Source organism: Camelus bactrianus, chromosome 10 (assembly GCF_048773025.1).
Source record: "Camelus bactrianus isolate YW-2024 breed Bactrian camel chromosome 10, ASM4877302v1, whole genome shotgun sequence".
Classification (NCBI taxonomy): Eukaryota; Metazoa; Chordata; class Mammalia; order Artiodactyla; family Camelidae; genus Camelus; species Camelus bactrianus.
The window spans coordinates 10,286,583-10,311,731 of NC_133548.1; the positions used below are offsets into that span (position 1 = coordinate 10,286,583).

General features: G+C 42.0%; 1 protein-coding gene across 1 annotated transcript; it reads right to left on the reverse strand.

Annotated features, from left to right (window-relative positions):
• Nucleotides 1-5,675: 5,675 nt before the first annotated feature.
• MS4A14 (membrane spanning 4-domains A14) lies at nt 5,676-23,393 on the reverse strand. Its single transcript, XM_010956491.2, has 6 exons — nt 23,256-23,393; nt 21,283-21,411; nt 18,886-18,936; nt 16,241-16,390; nt 13,626-13,724; nt 5,676-7,472 (listed from the first exon to the last, which is right to left on the reverse strand). Exons 1-6 carry the CDS (start codon nt 23,391-23,393, stop codon nt 5,676-5,678), a joined length of 2,364 nt encoding a protein of 787 aa, XP_010954793.2.
• Nucleotides 23,394-25,149: the final 1,756 nt, after the last annotated feature.

Genomic DNA, 25,149 nt, shown 5'->3' on the forward strand with positions numbered 1-25,149 from the left:
GATTCCACATCTTTAGGGGAGGGTCTGTATGTCGTATCGCAGCGCTGAAGGGAGGGGAAGAGTTGTGTCCACTGAGACACTGTTTTGTCATCCTCTGTTGTTCCTTGTTAAGATCAGTTCGTCCTAAACTGAAAATCCTGATGTGCAGCATCTAGCCACTTGCCAGTTAGAACATTTTATAAGACTACCCCCCTTACAAGTCCTTTTCTCTGAATTTACCTTCTAGCATTCAGTTTTCCATGGGCATAGAATCCTAATGGTGAGCGTCCTTTATGGAAATCCTCTGACGTTGGGCTAGCGTTCTCTGAGTTAAGCAAACTCTATTCCAGATACTTTACAATGTACCATTTCATCCTCATTGCACACATTTTAGCTTTCCTCTGGACCTTTTCTAGTTTCTCTCTGTCTCTCTCTTTTGCATTGATGACCAGAACAATGTAGTAATAACTGTGACAAATGGTAGAAAAATAACTAAAGATAACTTTAATTCATGTGAGCTAATTCTGGAGGTTTAGTGGAAGAGTCAGTCCTTGGAGCATAGAAACCTAGAATTAATACCGAGCCCTTTTATTTGCTAGTTCTGGAGTCTTGGCTAAGTGGTATATTAACTTACATATTCGTATTCACTTACATATTTATTGAAACATTGCCTTCCTTATTCAAAAATGGAAGTAATAATTCTGACCTCGTAGGGTTATTGTGAGTGAACTATAAAGTATCTGGCATGTAGTGGATGTTGAATAAATTAATGGATTAAAAATAATAGCAATAAATATTATTTCGATTAGTATTACCATTTTGATTATGGTGACCAGGTGCTTTGTTTTGTTTTATGCTTGCATTACTTCCAAAGCTCATTTTGGTTGGTTTATCAGCCAAATGTCCCATGTATTTTTGTGAACTTGTCTATAAGAACATTGGAAATGTCACACTGAGTTAGTCCAAAAGTTATTTTACCTCATTTATCCATTTCAAGGTGACTATGGAACTCCATAGCCTCCTGATAATAAATCCTCTACCCACTGATACACGGATAGCATGTTGTACACCGTTTTTCTTTCTTCCTGTAGCCTTAGATTTCTTCTTACTTTCCAATCTGTCAAAGCCTACTCTTCTCATGAGAGTTAACTCTAGCCTTAAAGTGGTCTATGGAATAATGTATAATGTTCCTGTATTCCTCAGTGTTCCCAAATCGAGCCTTTATTTCAAGCTTCTTATTGCTGACTGTTCCAGGGAAGTTTCTGTTGTGGACACAATGCAGGGGTCGCCAATGGTAAAAGAATTTTACCAAAGGCCACGAAGAAGGTTTAGGAAAGTTTAATAGGTGTGCTGCTACAGACAACAGTGGGCCACACAGAGAGATGCCTGCGTGAGATGCCCGAGGGTGGGCGTGCAGGGTCTTTTATTGGGGAAAAGGGGCTGTGAACACAAGGAGCAGGGGCTGCATGATCAGTCTGTGCACAGGTACCTGATTGGTTGTAAGATCTGTCAGGGACTTCTCTGAATAATAGGATTTACTACTTTGATCTGGGAAAGATGTGAGTCCTGTCCGTTGAGGGCTTTGTGAGACAGGCTATCTCCTGGGGCGATGAGTTTTGTTAGACAATTGAGGATGCTTTTATCTTGTAGAAATGCAGGTATGCAAAGTGTGGGTGTGGGGGTTAAGGTGTCACTAGGCTCCTGGCACACAGAGAGCCCAGGGGTAGGGGTTTTATGACTCCAGAGAGCATCAGTCCGCTCCACAGTTGTTAGGAGGATCCAAGAGGTCAGAGTTCTCTGAGTCGTAATCAGTGGGATTAAGCCTCTTCTCACAGCCTCTTCTCTGATTCCCTTGCTAGGTCCAGGAAAGGCTCTCTCTGCTCTTTCTCTTATTCTTCTCTTCCTGCAGCAGAAGCTCGCTTTTGTTTTTAAGTTTCTCGTCTTTCTCTCTGTTGCAGAATCTCTCCCCTTTTAAAACATCTGTATTCTACAGAGCGCAGCAGTAGCGATCACGTCACCTGCTTAGGGGTCCCTAATTCTCCAGTTTTCTCTTGCTGTTTACTGCATGAATGTCAGTAGCAAGGAGCTGAGTGGCTGTATATGATGCTTTTGAACAGTTTGGGGAAACTAATGAATATAACGGAATTGGCTCGTTGCTCCTATTGTCACTGGACAAAGAAGTAAGAAAAAACAGTGAGTTCAGGGATTCTGATTCCTAGTCCAGTTGCCACATAAACGACCCAACAGCTTGTGTGTGTGCCCTGAAGGAGACCCATATATCCTATAGCCACAGGGCTGAGATTGCTGAAAATCCAATACAGAATCTCATTCGGGGACTGGATGAGTTACAATGTAAATTAAACGCCCCGCAGCATCCCAGGGTATCTGCTGTTGAAGTGGGGGCATTGACTGGGGAAAGAATGGGCTCCTGCAAGTTGGAATGGGGACATGTTGGAAGATCTTGATAAAAGCTGGGGACACTGAGACCCTAGAGTCTAGTGAGCCTTCTCTGCCAGTGGAAGAAACTTCTCTACACCATTGGGAGTGGCCTTGTCACCCCAGTGGTAGAGGCCTCTTTAACCCCATCTGAAGGGATCAACCCTGCATGGCCTGTAATGACTCCCCCTGAGACAGTTTCCCTGCAAGACAAGCTGATTCTCCTTAGGACCCACCCCACCCCTCTCTTTGTTTCTAGGCCTGTAACTAGATTGAAATCCCAGCAGGCCCCTAAAGGTGAGGTATGTATAGTTTCCTTTAGTTATTTTTTGGGTTCATTAAGGTCCTTGGTGTTGTGGGCTTAACAGTTTTCATCAAAGCTGAAACTCCTTCTGCCAATAATTCTTTAAAAGTCTTTTCTGCCACTTTTTCTCTTCTTTTGTGACTCTGATTACACATCTGTTTAGACTACTTGAAATTGTCTCACAAGTGACAGATGCTTATAGTTCAGTCTTTTTCAACATTATTTTCTCTTTCATTTATAATAATTTTTATTGGTTGTCTTTGAGTTTAGAATGCCTTTATTCTTCCATGTTTATTCTGTTGTTAATCTCAAATAAGACATTTTTAAAAAATTTTCAGGTATATTTTTCAGATCTGAAATGTCAGCCTTGTTTTTATAGTGCTCATTTAAATTTTGTCTCCATTTCCATCTTTTTCTGTAATTCCTCAAATTTATGTATAAGTTACTTTAAAGCCTTTTTCTATTAGCTTCAGTATCTGGGTCATTTGTAGATTGGTTTCTGTTACTGCTTTTCTTTGACTGTGGTTTTCATTTTCATGTTTTTTGATTTCATAAGAGGTGTTGTGTATAGAAAACCAGTGGAGATTGAAGAATGCTGCAGTTCAGTTTCTATTAAAAGAGAATGACAGTTCTTTGCTAAGCTTTGTAGTGATGTGAAGAGGTGATCATTCCAGTTTTATCAAATGTTTAAATTGATCGAGGACTCAGCTGCCACTTTACGAAGGCTGAGTTCGCCTCTAGTGGACCACCTCCTACCTTCCTTATGCTGCTTCTGCCAACACTGTCACTCCTGCAGCCGCCTGGAAGCTAGTCCCTGCGCAGAGGGTGATGGGCTGTAATGTGGCCCAAGCGTCACAAGAATGCAATTGGGCAAGTTCTTTTTCCTTTGCCATCCCACTTGGTATTTTCTCAGCAAAGTTAGGGGAGTTGTGGGATGGAGTTACTGGACTGCACCCTGCAGTCCTGCCATCCTTGCAGTTGCGCAGCCCCTAGACTGAAGGAAGAACCCGGCGTCAGCGACAGAGACATCGGTGATTTGTTGGGCCGGGAGTCTTACAACTCAGAGGCATAGGTCCTGGAGTGACACCCCACCACGTATGGCCGAAGGCAGGCAGGACACGGCAGCAATCTTTGCTACACGGGGAGGAGGAGGGTATCTTTTATAGGGGATGTGACGTCAGAGGGGCTCCTTGGTTGCCAGGGGGGCTGTTGGAACATGTCCCCTCCCCGCTTTTTGGGTTACTAACCATTGTGAGGGCTGCTGTTCCCTGTTGATGACCAAACATACTGGAGCCGTTCTGGTCCAAGGGCCAGAACAATCGTTATCTAGGGGTAGGGCCAATCGTGCAGGTAGTTAATTGATTACACTTTCTGCTTAGGAGGGAGAGGCAGTCATGGGCAGAAGGTAAGGGTGAGGCAGGGCCTGGTTGGGAGGGGGATGGACAGAGAGTAAGAGAACTGCCATCTTAGGGGTCCTGACCATACAGGAGTTAATTATCATATGACAAAAATTACTGTTGGTTTGCAGAGTATTCCAGGTTTTAACCGGTCTCACTTGCCTCTGCTGATGCTCGTAGCTTGGCTAGCCCCTTCCTGACCAGGCAGAGTTTCTTTGCCTTGAGCTGGCCTGCTCTTCTGCTCCCCTGCACCCAGACTTAGCATTTGCCCCCCAGAGTTGCTGTTTCTGGCTGTTCAAAATGGAAAAAGAGAACAAATAGATCTCTTCAAAATTACGATGATAGCCAGCAAGAAAACCTCAGTAAAGGGTTTTGATACGTGGTAGAGAAAATTAACTAGAATGTGGAAGAAAAGAGCAAGAAAATAGAAAATAGAAGAGAATATAATAACAAAAAATGTCTGATTGAGGAGGTTCAATAGCAGTTACAGAAGAGAAGAGAGAAAAACCAGAAAATTTGGAGACTGTGCATGCCTGCAGATGTTTTAATTCATATCCCCTCAATAGTTTGATGGTTTGTTTTCGGTACAAAATTCTAGATGAGAGCAGTTATTCTTAATGTTTAAAGCATCACTGACTTCTCATTTCCAGTATTGCTGTTGAAAAATCCAAAGAAGCCAATAAGGCGGATGAATATTGGAGAAAGAAGGGATGGTTAATAACTCCAAATGGATCAGAAAGACTTCAGGGAGGGAAGAGGATTGAAAAATGTAATTAGGTTTGGGGGATGGAGGGTAACTGAAGGCTTTTGACCACATGATTTCCTTTGACCACTGAGATTGAAATTATATGTCACAAGGTTGAGGAATTAGAAGCAGTGAGTGCAGGCATATGAAGGGAGCTAGAGCTTCACTCAGTATGTTAGTCTTATACTTTCTACCATGACATCTGCATCTCTCCCCTTCCCTGCCCCCTACTACCCTCTCTCCCTGTACGCGTTTTGTACTCACTGCCACATTCTGCCTTATGAATAGAACAAACTTAAGGTATGTATCTTCAGCGTAGATTTGGGGTGGCAGGGGAATAAATTGGGTGATTGGAAACAGCAAAGCAGGGTAATGGTGGAATTAATTTTTATTCCTGGCCAATTCTTTTGGTCCTTGAACCCTTAGAGAGCCTGTGTAGACTTCTTGCTGTTGACTTACTGAGCCTCTAGAAAGTACAAAGGAGAAGGCAAAAAATATTAGCACCATAGAAAAGTAGGCCCCTTAAATATTAAGCTGTAAAATGAGCTGGTGATCATAAATTGAAACACTAAGATTGATAACAAAATTTCAATGTGAATTATTTTTTCACCCTCAGAAAATTCTGATACAGTATTAATATTTGGTGTCATTTTATTATAATTAAGGACAAATCTCCTTTGAGTGTTCTGCATGCCCTTTGTTTTCTGGTGAGTGAATAAGGTAGCAACCACACTTAAGAACAGAGGTTGGAGGAGAGTATACTGTTTTCCCCTAATTCGATTCCATAATTCCGTGATATTTGAATCGATGCACGTTAGTCAGAGTCTTCAGACTGCTGTCTTTCATTTGGGTAACTTGAGGTAGGAGTTAAAGTCAGGTCTTTGCTTGCAGTTGAGCACACTGAAGTGTTTTGTTGCACGTCTTGTTCTGAATTTAAATTGGACAAATAGGTGAAATCTGTGCCTTGTGCTGAGCTTTGGTAAGAGGAACAGTTGAAGTCTGGCTTCATGTCTTCTGATTGCACGTCACTTGGGCTTTTGCTTCCACAATTCACGTCCTCTGGGTTGATGTCTCTTGTTTGCACAGCATCTCTTTCCATATCTTCTTTTCGAGTTCTTGTGGGCTGAAGGTCTTCTTGGTCTTTATCTTGATGCTGACTGTCTTGATAGGGAACATCTTGTACTTGTCCATCTAGGTGAGGTGGAATTACGGCATACAAGGGCTGGGTTTCTTGGAAGAGAGCTTTCTGCTTGAGGGATTTTTTCAGTAGTAGATCTTGGGTTTGCCTGGCTTGGGATTCCCAATTTAGGGAATGCTGCATTTCAAGTTGCCGTTCCTGTGCTTTCCATTCATTGTTTTTCCATTCTAGAGTTCTGTAGTCTTGAGATTGCTGGCCTAAAGATTGCCAGCCTTGAATTTTCTGGTCTTGAGCTTGCCAGCCATGGTATTCCTGGATTTGGGATTGCTGATCTTGGTACAGCTGCTTTGGGGGTTTCTCCTCTTTGCCCTTTTGGTCGTCAACTTGCTCATCCAGGAGTTGCAGTGTGGTTTCATTAACTTGGACTTGTTTATCTTTGTATTGCTTCTTTTGGGATAGCCAGATTTTGATGTGCTTGTCTAGGGATTTCCTCCTTGGGGACTGTTGGGCTTGGATTTTCAAGTCAAGAGGTTTCTCTTTTAGAGGTTGCCAGTCTTCGTTTTGCTGATACAGGGAATGCTGCTTTGATGATTTCCTTCTATGAAGTTCTTCCTCAGATTTCCATTCTTCAGTCAGTAACTTGACTTCTGATTTAATGTCTTGATAGGATAAACGTATAGATTGGTGGTCTTGAGATTGAATGTTTTGTAGTTGAAAATCTAGAGATTGTTGATCTCGATGTTGGGTATTAAGGGGCTCCACAATGCGTATTGTTGGGACTTCAAATGGCATGGCATTTACTGGCAGAACTCGCCTTTGGAAAAAGGTATTTTGGGAAGGTGTATCTGGGCCTAGTCTGCACTGAGAGAGTGTATCTACGGATTGTGTATTTTCAGATGGTTTATGCTGGGGCTGCATGTCTTGGGACGTCAGTCCATGAGACTCTGTGACATGAGATGTTGGGGCTTCAGATGGCTGGGCTTTTGCTGGCAAAGGTTGGGATGGTAAGACTTGGGGTTGTAAAGCTTGGTAATCTTTTTCAGCATAAGGTGGAAGAGCTTGGAGTTGCAAGGGTCGGGCATGCAGCAGTTGGGTTTTCTTTTCTGGGGATTGTATGATAGCAATTCGTAGGTCTTCATCATTTAGTTCGTTGGTGTGCATAATTTCTGAAGGCCTTAGCTCTAAACTGAGGGGCAGAGATTCCAGCTCCAGGTCTTCCTCATAAAGGCTTAAAGGTGGAGGGCTGTATTTCTGTTGTTCATCTGCCACAGATACAGAATGTTGGAAGGCTGAAGGGTGTCTTGTGACTCTTAACTTGAAGAAAGTATAGCCTCCGAAGAAAACAGGTTGTATGTTTGTTGTTGACACATCACTTGTTGATTCTTCTTGATGCTCAAACTGTATTACAGCATTTTCTTCTGGGACAGATAGTTCACTATCTTGAGTAACATCCGAAGGCAAGAAAAACACGATCTAAAAAATCAAGCAGTGGGGGAAACATTAATAGAACAGAATCGTCTTTGATGTTATTTTCTTCTTGTATTCCAAAATTATTTTTCATCTCTGCTTTAAGATAGTAGATAGGGAGTAACATCTACAGGAGGAGTCGGGAAACAAATACCAGTACTGAATTTACCATCAACTCACTGGTTTTATTATGGACAAGTCATTACCCTCTATTATCTCGAATATTGACTAGGGGATTTATTAAGATTGTCTGAAATATTCTCCCCATACCTTATATAAAACTTCTAAGAGGGGGAGGGTATAGCTCAGTAGTAGAGCACATGCTTAGCATGCATGAGGTCCTGGGTTCAACCCCCAGGTCCTCCATTAAATAAATAATAAATAAATAAATAAATAAATAAATAAATAAATAAATAAATAAATAGACCGAATTACCTCCCCCACTTCAAAAAATAAATAAAATAAATAAATCTATTAAAAAACTTCTAAGACATTTTAAATTATCCACTCAATGTTCACACATCAGGTTTATAATGATTTACTTATCACCTACGAGATGAACTGGATGCTGGAGATCAAATATAGTTAGGTGTGGGTTTTGCCCACAAGATGTTCACAATTATAGGTAGACTAGATATAAATAGATAACAATACAGTTTAGCAAATGCTGTTATAGAAGTAGATACTATGTGTTTCATGGGAACGTAGAAGATGACTGAATTCTGAGAAAGCCAGGAAATGATTCACAGAAGAGATATTTGATCTGTGTCTTGATGGATGAGCAGAAATTTCTCGGGTAAAAAGGTAAGATGAAATAAGTAAGGAGCCACAATCCAGGGAGAGGAAACCGTGGAAAGAGTGGGTACAAAAAACACAAGGCTGCCATGCAGCCCAGTGTGATGGCAGATGGTAAGCAGTTCGGTATTACTGGATGGTGTGCTAGGTCCTATAAACTGAATGTCTGTGTCCCTCTGGGACCATATGTAGAAATCTAATCTCCAGTGTGATGGTATTCAGAGTCAGAATCTTTGGGAGGTGATGAGATCTAAAGTGTGGAGCCCTTGTAAATGGGAATAATGCCCTTAAAAAAGGGACCCCCCAAAGAACTCTTGTCCCTTCCTTCCTGGGAGGACATGATGAGAAGACTGCCCTCTGTGAACCAGGAAGCAGGTCTTCATGAGATGCTGAACCTGCCAGCACCCTGATCTTGGACTTCCCAGCTTCCAGAACTGTGAGGAATACATTTTTGTCATTTAAGCTACCCAGTCTTCAGTATAGCAGCCCCGCTGGACTAAGACAGAAGTTGTTACCAAGAAGTGGGAGTGCTGCTGTAACAAATACCTAAATATGCAGACGCAGATGTGGAGCTGGATAATGAGTAGAAGCTGCAAGAGTTTTACGGTGCATGTTAGAAAAAGTTTACATTGCTATGAATGGACCACTAAGGGCAACTTTGATGAGAGCCCAGAAAGAAAAAAGGAGAGCTGTGGAGAAAGCCTCCATCTTCTTAGAGAGGACCTAGGTGATCCTGAGCAAAATGCTGATAGAAAAATGGATGATAAAGGTCATTCTGATGAAGTCTCAGGCAGAAATGAGGAAAACATTATTGAAAACCGAAGGAAGGTGATCTTGGCTATAAAGTGGCAAAGACCTTGGCTGACTTGTTTGTGTTCTAGTATTTTGTGGAAGGTAGACTTTGCAAGCACTGAAATTAGCCGAAGCCTTTCCTAAGTGAGGTGTTGAAGGTGAGGCCTGGCTTCACTGACAGCTTCTAGTAAAACATGAGAAGAGAAAAAGGACTTAGAGGTGGAATTGTTAAGCCAAAAGGAAGCAGGAACTTATGGTTTGGAAAATTCTCAGTCCATCCATCTTGCAAAAAATGAGAACATTTATTTAAGAGTAGATCAAGTGGTTGGCGTGATAAGGAAATTGTTACAGATCAGCCATCTCAACAGTAGTCAGAAGCTGTTTCCAAGACAATGTACGAATGACCCCAAAAGCAATTCATCGTTAGGGCTGCCACTCCCACCACAGGCCCTGAGTGCAAGGACCCCTAAAGAAGAATGGTTTCAAAGGATGGGACCACCTCTCTGGTTTAGACAGAGCCAAGATGCCCCCACCCAGTGCCTCAGGGGTGGAGCCATCACAGAGAGCTGCCACAGGGGCTGTGCCCAGCGGAGCCATGGGAACCAGGCTGCCCCCACCTAGGCCTCAAAAGGCAGAGCTGCCTGACAGAGTCACGGGCTAGGGCCCCCAAACCAGCAGAACCACAGGTGTAGGACTCCACCCAGGAGAGGAGAGCCACTGGGCCCAGGCAGAGAGATGCTGCAGGGGCAGAGCCCAGGTCTTCCTGCTGACCCGCGGGGGTGATGGTGGCAGCCCCGTGTACTTGGAAGACAGAGCATCGGGGTGAAGAGGTTTGTTCTTGAGCCTCAAGGTTTCAGTTATTTGCCCTGTTAGGTTTTGGTCTTACTTGGGACCTACCTTTCTTCTTTCTCATTCCTCCCTTTAGGAATGGGAATGTCAGTCCTGTGCCTCTTCCATCACTGTGCTTTGGAAGCTTGGTTTCATAACATGCTTGGCTTCCCAGGTTCACAGCTGGAGGGAATTTGCCTTGTGTCTCGTCCATATAGAATTTAGATGGTATTTAGAGGAGACTTTGGACTTAGACTTTAAAGTTGATGATGAAATAAGATAAAACTTAGGGGGGCTTTTGGGATGAAAAGAATATATTTTTCGTGTGAGAAGGACATGAATTTGGTAGGGGCGGGAATGGAATGCTGTGTACTGAATGTGTTCCCCACCCTAAATTCGTATATTGAAAATTAATCCCCAGTGTGATTGTATTTGGAGATATGGCCTTTGGGAGGTGATTAGGTCGTGAAGGTGGAGCCATCATGAGTGAGGCTGGTGTGCTTAAGAAAGAGACCCCAGAGGGGTCCCTGGGCCCTTCACCATGTAAGGACACAGCAAGATGGCTGTCTATACACTAGGAAGTGGCTCTCACCAGCCTCTGAGTCTACTGGCGCCTTGATCTTGGACTTCCCAGGCTCCAGAACTCTGTGAAATTAATTGTTTGTTATTTAAACCACCTAGTCTGTGATTTTTTTTTTAAATAGAAGCCTGAATGGACTAAGACATTAGGCTAGGAAATTCGGGCTTTCCGTTATGTACAAGTGAGGTATATAGAAGTTTTTTTTAAACAGCTAAGTGACAGCATCTGATCTGATATAGCCATTAGTCAGTGCTTCCCATTCCTTACAATTTGCCTTTTTGTTTGTTTTTTTTAGAGGGGTTGTCATTACAGACCAGTCTGGTTTTTGTCAGCCTGTTCCCTTTCTGAAGTCATTCACAGGGTCAGAATAGACTGCTGCTTCTATTTGGAGAAGTGGTTGGAACTCTGAGTCATTAAATGGCCTAGTTATGGTTACCTAGTTGGTTGATGGCAGGCTTAAAATGAGAATCTCCACATTTTCTTACACTATACATTGTCATTCCCCACCCTTCTAGCTTGTTTCCAAACCTATATTTCATCCCTATTGAAAGGCTATTTGTGTAAGGATAAATGGTACTTTGGGGAAGATGTCTGCAGTTTTACTCACCCCCAAAACTTCTGTTTCATTTAAATTATAGTTTATTGATTTGTTAAAAGAGAGATGTGGAAGCGTGAATTATACTTCCTCTAACGTTATCCATGCTGTTAAGCGCTATGCTTTTAAGCTTACTCATCCCTAATGATAACTGAAAGATTGTCAGGTGCTAAGCAGGGTTCTAAAGTCATGTCAAGTTATTGGCTTAACATCCCTATGATGTATTATCCTTGTTTTATGACTGAAAGAATTGAGGTTCAGAGAGATGTTAAGTAACGTGACCAGTGTCGTAGGGCTACCAGCTTGGGAAGCTAGGATTCATACTTTGCAATGGAATTATAGGTCCTGTGCATTTCTATCTAATCTCTAATCTGTGCTTCCTTGTAATAACTGCGTCAGTCGTACCTTACTCCAGGGTGGTTATGACTGAAGACTATGTGAAACAATGCTTTTAGGCATTGTGGTAGGCACAGTAAATATTAAAAGTTCACTTCTTTCTTCTTCTTGAGAGCTGGGTGCATATTACATAGTATCATTAAATCTTTTGTTGTACTTTGCACTTGACATGCCATTGAAAAGCATGGAATTAAATTGGATAGCTTTTCAGTGTGAGTAATTTGTTTTACTATTGCTCCTAAAGAGCTTCCCACAGAACTATGTATTCTTCTGTAGTTGTATCAAGAAAAGAGCAATACGCCAGATATTTGGGCTCAGATAATATAATAAAAAAATAAGCATAAGATGAAACATTACAAAAGTCAATGCTCATTTGTGATAAGAAAAATGCTCTGCAAACTAGGATAAGTTTAGTCTATGAAACACCCATAGGTAACATCACATTTGGGGGTGAACTATAATACTTTTCACCCTAAGATTGAGAACAAGGAAGGCTGAGTGTGCTCAGCATTTAAAAAAAAATACAACAAATATCACTCTGGAAGCTCTACAAGTGTGATAAATCAAGAAAAATAAGGCATCCAATTTGTAAATAAAAATGTCTTTACGGTAAAATAGTTGTATACCTATAAAATAACATGAAATCAATTTAAAAAACAACTAGACTTAATAAGTTTAGTAAGGTCATAGTATACTATAGTATACATAGAAAAATAAATTGCATTTCTATATGTAGGAATGGACATTTGGAAAGTAAACTGTTTAAGTGCCATATATAATAGCAGGAAAAATGAAAATAGTTATGTATAAACTTAACAAAATGTATCCAAGACTTATACACTGAAAACTACAAAATATCTTGGAAAGAAATAAAAGGGAATGTAAGAAAATGTAAACATACTCTATGGACATGGGTAAGAAGACTAAATATTATTAATCTGTAAATTTTTACTAAATGTTGTATAGGTTCAATGCCACTCCAATCAAAATATCGGTAAGATTTTCCTAAGAAGTGATAAACTGATCCTAAAACATTAATGGAAATCCATAGGGCCTAGAACAGCCAAAAACAATTTTGAAAAAGAACAAAGAAAATTTGTGCTACCTGATTTTAAGAATTATTCTAGAGGAATCTCAGGGAATCAAGCAGAATAGGAGGCTTCTGGAATCTGTCTATTCATATATACTATAATCATACTGGCAAAAACTGTCTGAAGTAACTATTTTGTAACTCTGGAGTCTGTCTGAACACTTGCAGCTTCCAGGGGAAATCCTGATTGGTAAATTGACAGGTTCTATCAGTCAGTTTCAGCCTTCAGCATAGTAGTGACTACCCATCTCTCACTCCCAGCCCTTGGAAGGTAACCCACGTTCCTGGTGTGATTGGCTGGAGCCAGGATGGGCAGTAAGGACCTTGTCTTCCAAGTATCAGGTTTCTGTGGTGTTCTAACTGCAGATTGTTGCTTCTGATCACTGATGAGCAGGCACAGAGGCTGGATGCCAGTCTTTCAACCCATACTGGCTGAAGCAACTTTGTGGGAGAACTATTCCAATTTCCAACTGTTTTTGTTTTTGATTTTCAAAAACAACTCTATATATGGGAGAACGTAGAAGCCCACTGTGCTTGCCCAGGAAAAGATGCAGACTCGGAAAAGATCTTTCCTGGAAAGATCGTAAGCTTTCATCCCTTAATAATTTGTTAAGATTAAGTTGGTGCTAAGTGATAAGACTAATGACTGACATAGCTAGCATTCAATGAATGTGAGCTATAATGATTATGATAAATAATCTGAGTGTCACTGTTAAATATTTTGTTTCTCTTAAATATTTTGTTTCTCTGCTTCTTCTCTGGTGAGGGAATTGTCTCACACACCTTCACGGCCCAGGTATAAGCTCCCCGTGTTACAATACTTTGGGTTCCCCATAAGTCTGATTATTCATATAGTTTGGCAGGGAGATGAGGAGCTACGTCTGAACAGAGATGACCGTGAACAGCAGCTCGGGCAAGACAAAGAAGCATGTTGTCTCAAAGGGTGGAGTGACCATCCTCGATCTTCCTCAACTCAGAAGTTTTAATGCAGCATCTGAGTCTACTGCTCTGACCACTAATAGGCCAGAGGCCACCTTGGAGTGTCCCAGTAGGAATCCATTCTCATGACAACACTGAACGCACCTCATTCGACCTTGTCCAGCACTTGCTTCTAAAGGAGGCGACAGTCACAGAGATGCTGAGCTGTGCTATGCTGCTGATCAGCAAGACTGACAAAATTCCCTGTGAATAATGAGGGTAAATATATGTCATTTGAAATGAAAGCTGCATCATTCTAAAGATATTAAGTCAAGGACCACTTACACTGTATGACCATGTTTGGGAAAAACCCATATTTTAGATGTGTCTGGAGCCACCAGTGATTGAACAATTGTCATCTAACGTCTTTCTGATAAGTAGGGGTGGGTAACAAACTCCAGTGCTAACGGGGGCTGGACCACCATGCCAAATGAGCGAAACAGGAAGGGAGAAAGTAGAGAGTAAAAGTATTCTTCAGCATCCATCACTCAGTTCCAGGCAACAGTTGCCCTGTGGGAATATGGACCCCAGGATGCCTGTCTTTTTTCTTTCCTAAGGTAGCTGTATATACATATTTTTAACGTGCAACTTTCCAGTTATTTATTCATCTGTGTGAACCACATGAAACATATTTTCAGGTTGGATATAGCCCACAGATTGCCACTCTGCACACTCTGCTTTAAGGTAAATGCTTAGCTCAAGCAGCAACAGGGAACAGTGTGGTGTTCAAACAGTTTAGACTTTGGAGATAGAAGGAACTGGGTGCAGCTAACCTTGGACGAGAGATTGAGTCTATCTGAATCTTAGTTTCCCTGCAGCACAGTATTTGGTTGATAATACCAAAATGTATGAAATGCCTACTGTAAACTTACCACCTCCAGCTGGTGAACAAGATGGACCTGGTCTTGGTCTTTGTAGAACTTCCATTTTTGTAAGGGAGGCAGACAGTGACAACTAATTAGACAATTATTTACTTAACTCAATTTTGTGAAGTGCTATGAAAAAGTATTAGGAGCTTGTACTGCTGTGATGGGAGGCCTGCCCTGAATGGGCAGAGGTGCAATCAGGAAGGACCTTCTTAAAGAAGGGGCGTTTAAACTGAGATTCAGGAATGGGGAAGAGTTCATTGGGGAGGTGGAAAAGCGTAGGCACTGGGCTGGGGAACATTTGAAACAAGCAAAAGCTGGTCTTGACACTTTAAAGAATTCCAGGAGGTGGGAGGGGGGAGTGGAGTGAGACGGATAGAGTCCTGGAGTAATACTGGAAAGGTAGGCAGCTTAGATGTTATAGGGTCCTGTAAGCCTTTTAAGGTTTGGGTCTTATTTCTGTGTTTAACAGGAAGCCATTGAGTAATATGCTCAAAGTGCATTTTTAAGTGATGACTTTAGCTGCAGTGTAGAAAATGCATTGGTCTCTGGGACCGAGGTCAGTCTAAAAGATGTCTAAAGCCCACTGTTCTCACTTTTTTTTTAAGCTTATTTATGACATTTGGGTTGGGTTAACAGCAAGGAACTGTGGTGTGATACAAGGGAGGTCTTGGAACAGGTTCTCCAGGATTCTGTGTGTGGGAACGAATCCTGCAGTGCCCATCCGTGGTGGGCAGGAAGTAGACAGCAGAGTTTCATTTATCTGGAGACTGAACCTCAGTATGGAATTTCTTCCCTGTATATACTAAAGTAATGTACTGTAGTGGCCTCCTGTCCACCAGGAAAAAGGGTAAGGATGTTGTGTCATCTTCTTGGCCCAATTAGGGTGGGATTTTTGTCCCTTACATTGGTTTCTGTCTTTCCTTTTAAACTTTTATGAATCTAACGGATTTTATCTCAGAACCTATACGAATGTCCTAGGTTCACTTTAATCGGTTGATTGTGAGGATTAAATAGGATCTTGTTTTCAGCAACTGATGGCTCTTTTCCTTTTCCTTCTTTATTGAAGGAGACAATTCCCCACGATTCTATTTCACTTCCATCCACATGAGTCAAGCCTCATTAACATTCTGGGACAGAGCCTTATAAGATGTGCCTGGTTGAAATAGAATGAAAGCTCAGGATTTGCTTGGAGAGCAGAGGGAAAGGCTTCTTGGAATCACTGACATGCATAAAAATAGTCACTGAATGCTTGCAAAACAAGCACATAAAATTATACCTACAATTGTACTTTCTGGTAAAGATACAACTCATCTGCTCTAATGAATACAGTTGTTACACTTATGTAAAATGACTTATGTTCCAAAATTATTCAAATACTTTATGAAGCGCCTTAAACACCTTCTCCAACTCTATTTTGGTTTTCGTATTGTTAGATCATTCTGTTCCTCATTAATGCTGCAAAGGGAAAACTGAATCTAATCTCCGTCAGTACTAACAGAAATAGCTAAAACCTGTTGACGACGTACACGGTACTAAGTGGTGCCCTAATTTAATGAAGTAATTGTCACAACAACCCAGTGAGGGAGGTAGTCTTATACCTTCATTTTCCACATAAGGAAAATGGAGGCTCAGAGAAGACAGAATATTAGGCGATGGTCACAAGCTTCTAAGTGACAAAACCACGATTCACATCCAGACATTGAGGCTCTCGAATCACACTATGTTTCTCAGCAGTTAGTTCAAATGGTGAGACAACTTTTGGTTACTGGACTCATAATCAATGAACTGATACATCATGAAATTGTTCCGATTAGATTCTACAGATCCATTGTACAGAATAAGACCACTTACGTTGTAAAGGACTCTGCCTATAACACATATTCCTTCAAGGGAAGGCGCCTGGCAGTACATGTGTTGCTGTCTGTAGCTGATAACGGTGAGGGTAATCCCAGCTACCGCAACCATGGAACTGATAATACTCATACCTGTGGCATCTTGTCCCTGGAAAATAGTTGAAACAATAATAGTAAAATAAATAAAAACCTAATCAAACCAAAAACACCTTTTAAGAATTTCTCATGCTTTTATCTTTCCAGATACCCCTCCAGAATCACTCCATCAGTTCTGCATTCTGATTCATCAGAGTCAGAAGACAGACCAAATTGTAGAATGAGCCAGGGAGCGAGGAAAACAGGTAGAAAAGCCGTGCTCTCTGGTTAATGCTACAGAAAATGTTCCTTTTATCCTCATGCACCAGCTTTCATAATCTATTAGCAAAAGAGTGTATTGGGAAGTGTCTTGGCCTTGTTAGTAGACCTGATGTCGCGTCCTCAACTAGGCCCTTGTGCAAGTTGACCAATCTCTTGTAATCTCAATTTCTGCCTTTAAAAATGAGAATGATGTCACCTAACTTCAGGGCAGCATCCATTTTTTCATTTGTTTTAATGAATATTATTGTGCATAACTGTGTCAGGCACTGCATTCAGCCTGTGGGACAAAGAAACACTCCAGATGAGGTCCTGCCTTTCTGTGGCTGACATCAACCCCCTGGGGGGATCCAAACAGGAACCAACCGAATCACCAACATGTTTACGGAGGACAGTGGATTAATGAGTTTGGACTGAGGTTTAATGGTTTCCTTTCTTTTGCTCTCAGTTTTCCAATTTTTTTTTTAACCTTTATTGTGGTATGGTTCCTATGCAGTAAATTACAAATATTCAGATGTACCATTTGATGAATTTTGATAGATGGATACACCCATGGGTGGTGGTTTCAGTTTTCCAATTCGGAAGCTATGAAAGTTCAGATTGCCCCACCAAGTTCCAGTTCCCGTTACTTCCCAGTTTTCTGTTTTGTTATTTAAGTCTGAGTCCCTTTGAAGGAAGGGGGACGCCTTATTCGCACCTACTCCCAGCCCTCCTATTGCTCTAGCAAAAACAAAGAAAGACCTCACATCTCAGTTCAGTAGACATTTACTACATCCTGATTGTGCTACGTCTGTTGTGGTGGGAAATGCAGTGGCACGTTTACACAGCCTGTCCTATCCGGGAGCCCTGTGGCTTACCGCGGCAGACCTTGGACATACACCTGTGGCTTAATGTTTACCCTGAATGCAGGTCTTTTCTACAAACAGGAATTTTGGCAGAAAATATCCAGAGTCACACAGATAAACCATCTCTTTCAATCAGTCTTTTGTTCTCTTGAAGGCTCTCTTTTGGCTCCCATGGGACATTTAATGGACTGAAGTCTCTAGATAAGCAACTCATCATGTGTACTGTGTTTTACAGCTTACAAAGACTATGCCCAGCCTTAGTCTCATCTGATCCTCACTGTAGTTTTATGATGGAGGTAAATCGCTTGTTATCGCCACATTACACATGCGTAGGGCTCAGGAATTAAGTGATTGTGAGTTTGGAGGAAGAGCTCTGATGGAAAGCCAAATCTTCTGATGCCCAGTTTAGCACTCCCGTATACACAATTGTCTTCCTCCATCATCTGCATGGCTCTCAGCGAGTCATGGGTGTGTCTGTGTTATCCTTAGTGTATTCCTTTGCTCTGAAGGGAAGTCGGTGCAGAGAGAACAGCATTTGGGGCTTCATCTGCACTGCCTGCATTTATTTCCACCGGTGGAGAGAGATGGGGACTTTCATCCCTCAGAACGTCCCTGTGGTTTGTAGCTATCACTAGAGGAAATTGGCAGAAGACCATAAAAACAGAGTTAAAATGGCTTTGGGAGAAGGTCCACATCTCCAGGGCCTTAAAAAAAATTCAGAATGGTTAGAAGGGAGTACAAACATCTAAGTATCATTTTGCCTTTTATATGTAATATCTTACTAAATCCTCAAAATAATCCTTCAAAGTTGACACATCAGTGGGTGGTAGCCTTGATTCAATCCTGGAATGATCTAGCATCAATGCCAGACTCTTTCCTTCAGACCTTGAGACCTTGGGCAGGGCCCAGAGAAAAGCCTCTTGTTGTTGTTGTCAGAGTTGGGGTGTGGTTACTGGGATCCTAGGATTGGTTTCAGTTACAGTAGGGTATATCAACCTTGACCTGATAAATACTTGGAGCCAGATAATTTTTTTTTAATTTGACTAGCCTATATGCATTTTAGTATGTTGAGGAACGTCTCTGGTCTCTATTCACGGGATGACAATAGCACCTCCCACCACCAACACCGACTTGTGACAACCATAAATGTCTTCAGGCATTGTTAATATTCCTGAGGGCAGAACTGGGCAGCGGGTGCAAATATCTTCTAACTCAGAACCGCTGAGTTAGAAGCATGGAGAATGGTTTTTAATAAGCAACCTTTCAGTTTATTTGACCAGGGAAATGGGAACCAGTGGAAAAATGTCAGGCTAATGGTGAACCGCAAATTTGATGTGCAAAGATTTTCTTGGAAGATCTTTTGTTACTCAAGGCTTTCTACACAGAAATGATCTAAAGCAGGTAGAAGGTTTTAAATTGCATAGGAGTCACCAAAGTGACTTACCAGACATTTGTCATTTTTGCTGGATCCTGTGATACATCCTGTTATAATAAACTGTTAAGAAGAAAAGAGATAAAAGTTAGCAGGTGATATGTATGACCACCCCACAATACAATTTCCCTCAGAGAGTGTGTGGAAATCTACATGTCTGTGACTCTCCCAGACCATCTAATATCTGGCCTTTTCCATCAGAGAGGAAGGAGAGTGGGCACTGATGTAAGAAGAAATATTGCGCTGGGTGTGCTCGGCACTGAGCAAGGGCTCTTTGCCAGGGCCAGAAGGCACAGGCAGGCCCCACTTTAAGGTCCTGAAGATATCACCCAGATGTTTGGCCTAGCTGGGCTCCATCAAAATAGATAATCTTGGGCTCTGGGCCTGGAAGAGTGGAGGGTGAGTTCTGTCTGCTCTGAGCAGACAGAGGGAGACTTTCTCAGGACAGAACTCTCTAAAAGCCGGAATGAGGGCTGGAATCTCGCGGTGCTATCTCAGCCACTTCTTTATGTGGAACGTAAAGACCTGGTACCATGCCGGGAAAATGAGACTCTGTTGCCCAAGGTGGAGTCCCTTACTTACTTTTTCAGTGTTCTGAGAATCAGAACCTCTCCTGGGGGAATGCGTGTTGGACCTTAGGGAGAGTGAGCCTTGAGTCCAAGGAGGTTGAGGTGACATGCAGAGATCAGAGAGTTACCTTTGATACCTCCCTCCTTTACAGCCCCAACACTGGATTCAGCATCAGATTAGCTCTGCCTCCAAGTTGCCTCAAAGCCATCCATCTTTATCTTCCCTGCTGCCCAGCTGGTCAGGGTCCCAGCTTTCCTTCCACGGATTCTCACAGCTTCTCCCCAACTGGTTCTCCCAGATTTGCTGTTACCGTCCTTGAATTCATTACCCACTCAGAGACAACACGTCTTCAAATGCTATTTACCTCTTTAAAGATTATCAGTGGATTCCCCTTGCTCTGGTATTAAGGTTCCACATTCTTTATACGACCACAAGGACTGGCATGACCATTTTTGGCCTCATTTTGTGCCACTGCAATGGACTCATTGGTCTCTTTTTCTGTTGCTCTTTCCCACATCAAGGCTCATTGCCAAAAGGGCACTTTCTTTCTACTTCACCCAATGAATACCTGGGTGCAAAGCACTTCCTGACCTCCCAGGCCAGGTGAGTCCTCCACTGAAGCTCCACATGGTGCCTGGAGCTCCTCAGTGTGCTTCACACGTGTGATAACATACCTGTGGAGTTATTTTTTACTTTTTCATTTGTAGCCTCCCTATTAGATGACAAACCCTGTGTAATTCTAAGAGCAGTTCATCACTTCTCTCAGAGAGGACCTTGTCTGCCAGCACTCTCTAAGCATCTAGGGCACTCCTGAGCGTGTCATGTGGGTACTCGGTAAATATCTTTCCAGTGAAGAGTGGAGTTTTAAAAAGCAGTGTGCCAGAGCCTCATTATGATTCATGCATGGAGATCACACAGCATCATGGTGAGAACACTCTCTTGTAAAGTGGGGAGGTGAGGAGCTGGTCTGTTTGATTTTCTGTATGTGTACTTTGAAAATCATATGCAATATTATGTTATTTACATTTGCAAAATGAAAACATTACGAGTTGGTTTTGAAATGCAGATGATGGAAGAGGCATAGGATATCTGTGTTTATCAAAAGAGAACAGGACTTTTAACAGAGACAGTCTCACTTACTCATTATTTCTTCCATCTGTTTACTGAGTGATTCAGTCATCGATGCCTACGAGGCATTCAGCATAATTCTAGGGTCCGAGAATGTAACAACTAAGACAGTATTCTTGCCCTCTTGGGACTGTAAGCTTGAGTGGGAGGAGCTCTAATGAGTGTACCCTTAAATATTACAGCACAAGATTAGGAACCGAGGCTGTGGGGATTGGATGGAAATAGCACTGTACTAAGAATTGTATTTATGGCTCTATTATGAACTGGATGAGTGACACTCATAAACCTGTCTCTGGGCATCCTGAGGGGTTTGAATCGTAATAAACACTTAAAATTCTCCTTGAGCTGTGAGACTCTGTGATTCCATGAGTACTAGCTAGATACATTTAAATTATTACCTGCTCCTAAACTCCATTTTCTTATTTGCAAAGGGGAAAATAGGATATTTGTCCCTGTAATCTCCTGGATTGGTAGTAAGGAGCAAAGGACTTACTGTGCACAGAAGGGCTTTGGAAGCTTTTAACACTGTACACCTTTACATCTGTACATCATTATTACAGTGATGGTGATAATAGTGCAGTGACCAAATGGAGTCACCTCTTGTGCTGTGCAGGAGACCATGTTCATAGGATTCATCATCCCAGGACTTGAGGCAGTTCAAACCAGTCTTTAATAGTAATTCCCCCACAGCTCCTAACTGGCGGTACTCACAACAAGTGCTCCCCAGAATGGATATCCTGTGAAGAACACGAGCGGAAATCTTTGGGTGAAATTGAAGTAGTTAAATGCAAATATAGCTCCAACACCCGCAATGATCAGAGCAAGCAGGATCTGGAGAGCCTGCGGGGAGAGAAATGGGTACCGTGTGTCACAAGTGCCCCAGTCTCTCTGGACTCTCCCGGGTCCCTTAGGCATCCTTCTGTACTTAAATGTCACACTTCCCTCCATCTCAATACCTTCCTCTTCTGTTTACTGAACACTCTCAGATTATCAGGGTCTCTTTCTTCATCATGCTTACCTGGGTCCTTGTTTGAATCCCCCTTTTGTAGTTTAATAAAAAATGCAGCTTATTAGCTTTTACTAATACAGACAAATCAGAAGTCTCGATTAGAAAGTTGTGAGATTGACCAAGTGTGTTGTCTGCATAGCTGCATACTTCCCTACACACTTGAATGATTTGTATGTTAGGGTGTATTTTATTTGCTTCTTGGCTTAGTGCCTGTCTTGTAATATTTATAATTGTGCTGACAATGACTTTATGCACTCACATTTTTCTCATGGACTCTTTAGAGCAATCAGGAAAAAAATAATGAATGAAAGCTGAGATGCTTTGATATTAAGCAACTTGTTAAGGCTCTTCATGTTAAGTTACTTGCTAGTTGGTGGGAGAGCTGGATCAAGATTTTAATTCCAGCCTCTTGTTCAGTTGTCTTGACGTCAAAAAGAACATGAGCAGAAATTATCCATGTGTTTTTGTTTAGAGTTCATCGAATCCTTTTCTCTCATCCTTCCCTACCTCCAGTGTCTCCTGGTGTTACCAACTTCTCACGTGTCAGATTTGAGTGTATGTCTGGCTTTTCCCCTAGATTGCAAGCTTCCTGAAGACACAGACTCCAGACTATTCACCTTCATATGTTTTCCTTCTGTAGCACCAGCATCCTGTTATTATCCTCATTCCCAACACACACGCACATTTTCCATGTTCAGCATATGCTTTTGGAATTACAGCCTCAGCCCAGTTCTCTCTTATGAAGTTTGCTGATCTAGAGCAGAGAAGCTGGGGTGAGGTCGTGTCTCATTTCTTGTTGTGAGGACCTGCTTAGAGCCACGAGTGACCCAGTGGGCTCCTCAGCCTGTCAGGAGTCACGGAGAGAGGAACAGCATGGTGGTCCCCTGGGGTCAGTGGCTCTTCTCAGGGCAGAGCTTCCCCTCTGGCATCTGGATTTCCCCCCAGGCCACACCTCTGGGACTCTGTGCCACAGGTCATGACTGTATTCTTGTCCTAACGGTGGGGGCTGTGCACACAACTTCACTCTAGTTCATTTATGACTAAATTTTGTGTATGTGTGTATGTGCATCGACATTATGGCTCACTACGGAGCTTTGACTATGGCTTTCAAAGAACTCCCAGTGCCTGTAACGGCACAAAGGAGAAGCTTCACTCCCCCTCTACTGGCTTTTAGCTCCAAGGGAGGTGCCACCGCACCCTGAGGTCGTTTCCTCGGGACATATGGAAAATTTGCACTGTTTCCTGCATCCCCTCTGCTGAAATTTAAAGACCAGCACTGGCTCCTCTTGAAACAGCCCTAGGATTTCCTCAGGGTTACTGTAATTATTAATTACAGTTAAGTATTTGATTTCTCAGAGCTAAATAAACCCTCAGAAACATTTCTAAGACATGAGGCAAACACTGTGTGTTTCTAAACAGAACTCTGTTTCTCTTGTTTATCAAAATGTAGGGAGATGGTATTCTAGGCTACACAGTGGCCCTTCTACTGATGATCCAATTATTTGTACAAGCAAATGGCTTAGGGGAACTTATTAAGCAAGAAAGATGCCTTGTAGATGAAAAGCGAGGAAAAAGGGGGAGTCAACTTCCTTCCCAAAAAGCCTCTCTGCAGACATATTTGGGGAGCATATTTATATTCCTTTCTGGGGAGACCCATGGGTGGGAGGCGACTTACCCCCAAGACTTTTGGCTCTCCCTTCAGGAAATCCAGCAGAGAGCTATGAGGTCCATAGGGAAGTGCAGTCAGTACAGTTTCATTTGGTTGTAAAGTGAAGACTTGGGTCGATCTTTTGACCCCAGATGATGACTCCATGATTCAATGGCAAAGCTCTGTTAAATGAATGAGTGAGTAAACATTGCAGTCAAAACCATGGTCTTCCATCAGCCTCATGTGGAGTCCTTAGCAGTGAACCTTTAGCAATTACTCAGTGCTAGAACCACAGAATCACAGTCATTGCGTCATAAAGTCTTAGAATTCTCGAGCATGTTCTTCTGTCTTCCTGGTGAAGGATCCAGCTGTCCAAAAGACTTGCTTTCTTGTCAATTTATTTATAAACAGATTGTAAACACAACGTAAATTTCTGGTATAACAACAAATCCTAGTATCTGTGTTCATCAGATATAAAGGAACTGAAGTTATGGGCTATCCACTCTGTTTCAGGCACTGTGGAAGGTGTTTTGTTTTAACACGTAGTAGCATTTTTTCTTTTCACAATTCTACGGTGCTGAAATTGCGGTACAGAAAGGTTAAGCTGCCCAAGGTCACATACCAACGGATGCGAAGGAGTCCAATTCTGCGTGTCTGTCTCCAGAATATGTGTTGTTTCTATTCAACTATGACGCCACCCTCTTTTGAAAGGAGTCCCACTTGTAGTTATTGCCTGACTTATTTATTGCCTAACCACGTTCTTCTGTAGCATAAAAATCAGTAGCTAAAAAGATACAGGACCGGAAGTCACTGCCACTTTAATAGAGCGTATTTTAGCTTTCAGAAAGACAAGTAAAACCAATTCCGTTCTGGGTCTTCCTGGTTTAAACTAGGCAAATACAGTTAAAACAACAAAAAATGCCTTTTTGGAATTTTGCTTTCCGTGTTAATCCATTATATTCCTACATTTGTTATGATTTTAATTAAATCATAAAGTAAATAGCTTTAGAAAACCAAAAGAAACAGTGCAAATATTATCTTCAGTCTTTCCTAGTTTGTGGCAACCATGGAAAGCAGTGTTTCTCAACCTCGATGCTGCTGGCATTTGGGGCCCTAAGAATCTTTGCTTATAGGGAGTTGTTCTGTCCACTGTGGGATATTCGGCAGCATCTCTGGCCTCTCCTCACTAGATGCTAGCAGCACATCCGCTGCTGTGACAGCCAAAATTATCTCCAGACATTGCCATATGTCCACTAGGGGGCAGAACCGTTCCAAGTTGAGAACGAGAACCATTGATGGATAATTGCAGACGGTGTCCTCTGTTTTCTCCTAAAGAGTGCCTCTTTTATTTTTCACATCCAAACTTTAGAGAAGGTATGTCTTTCTCTTTGTGTTTAAATTCTAAGCAGAAGTGATGGAGCATCAGAATCATGTAGAGGAGCTTTGAAAAGCCTGCTGTGTCCATCAAAGACAAGTGAGCCTGGGAGGGTGCTGACTCCAAGTGCAGCCACTTACTGCAAGACATCTGTTTGTTACCAACCATTGTGGTTATTTGGTGATCGAGGAATTACAATATTTTAAGCGTTTTATAACCTGACATGTTCACTTACTACTAAATAGATATTTTACTGCCTTTTACTTACATTTTAGGAAATTGGGTGGGAGTTTGCTTTGACTAATAACATAATTTCCTTCCTTTAAAGTGATGGGCAACAGCTATCTTCATGCAGAGTTCTTAATTTTTATGAATGGATTACTGGTATTAAGCAGGAGAGCTTATAATTCTAATCTGCCTTGTTTATTTCAAAATGCACTCATTTTATCATTTCAACTAGGTTATAGTTGTCAGCCTCTGCCTTCTTCCTCCTGCTTCTGACTTTCAAGCTTCTTAAAGAATAAGTATTTCAGTCTATGGGCTCAG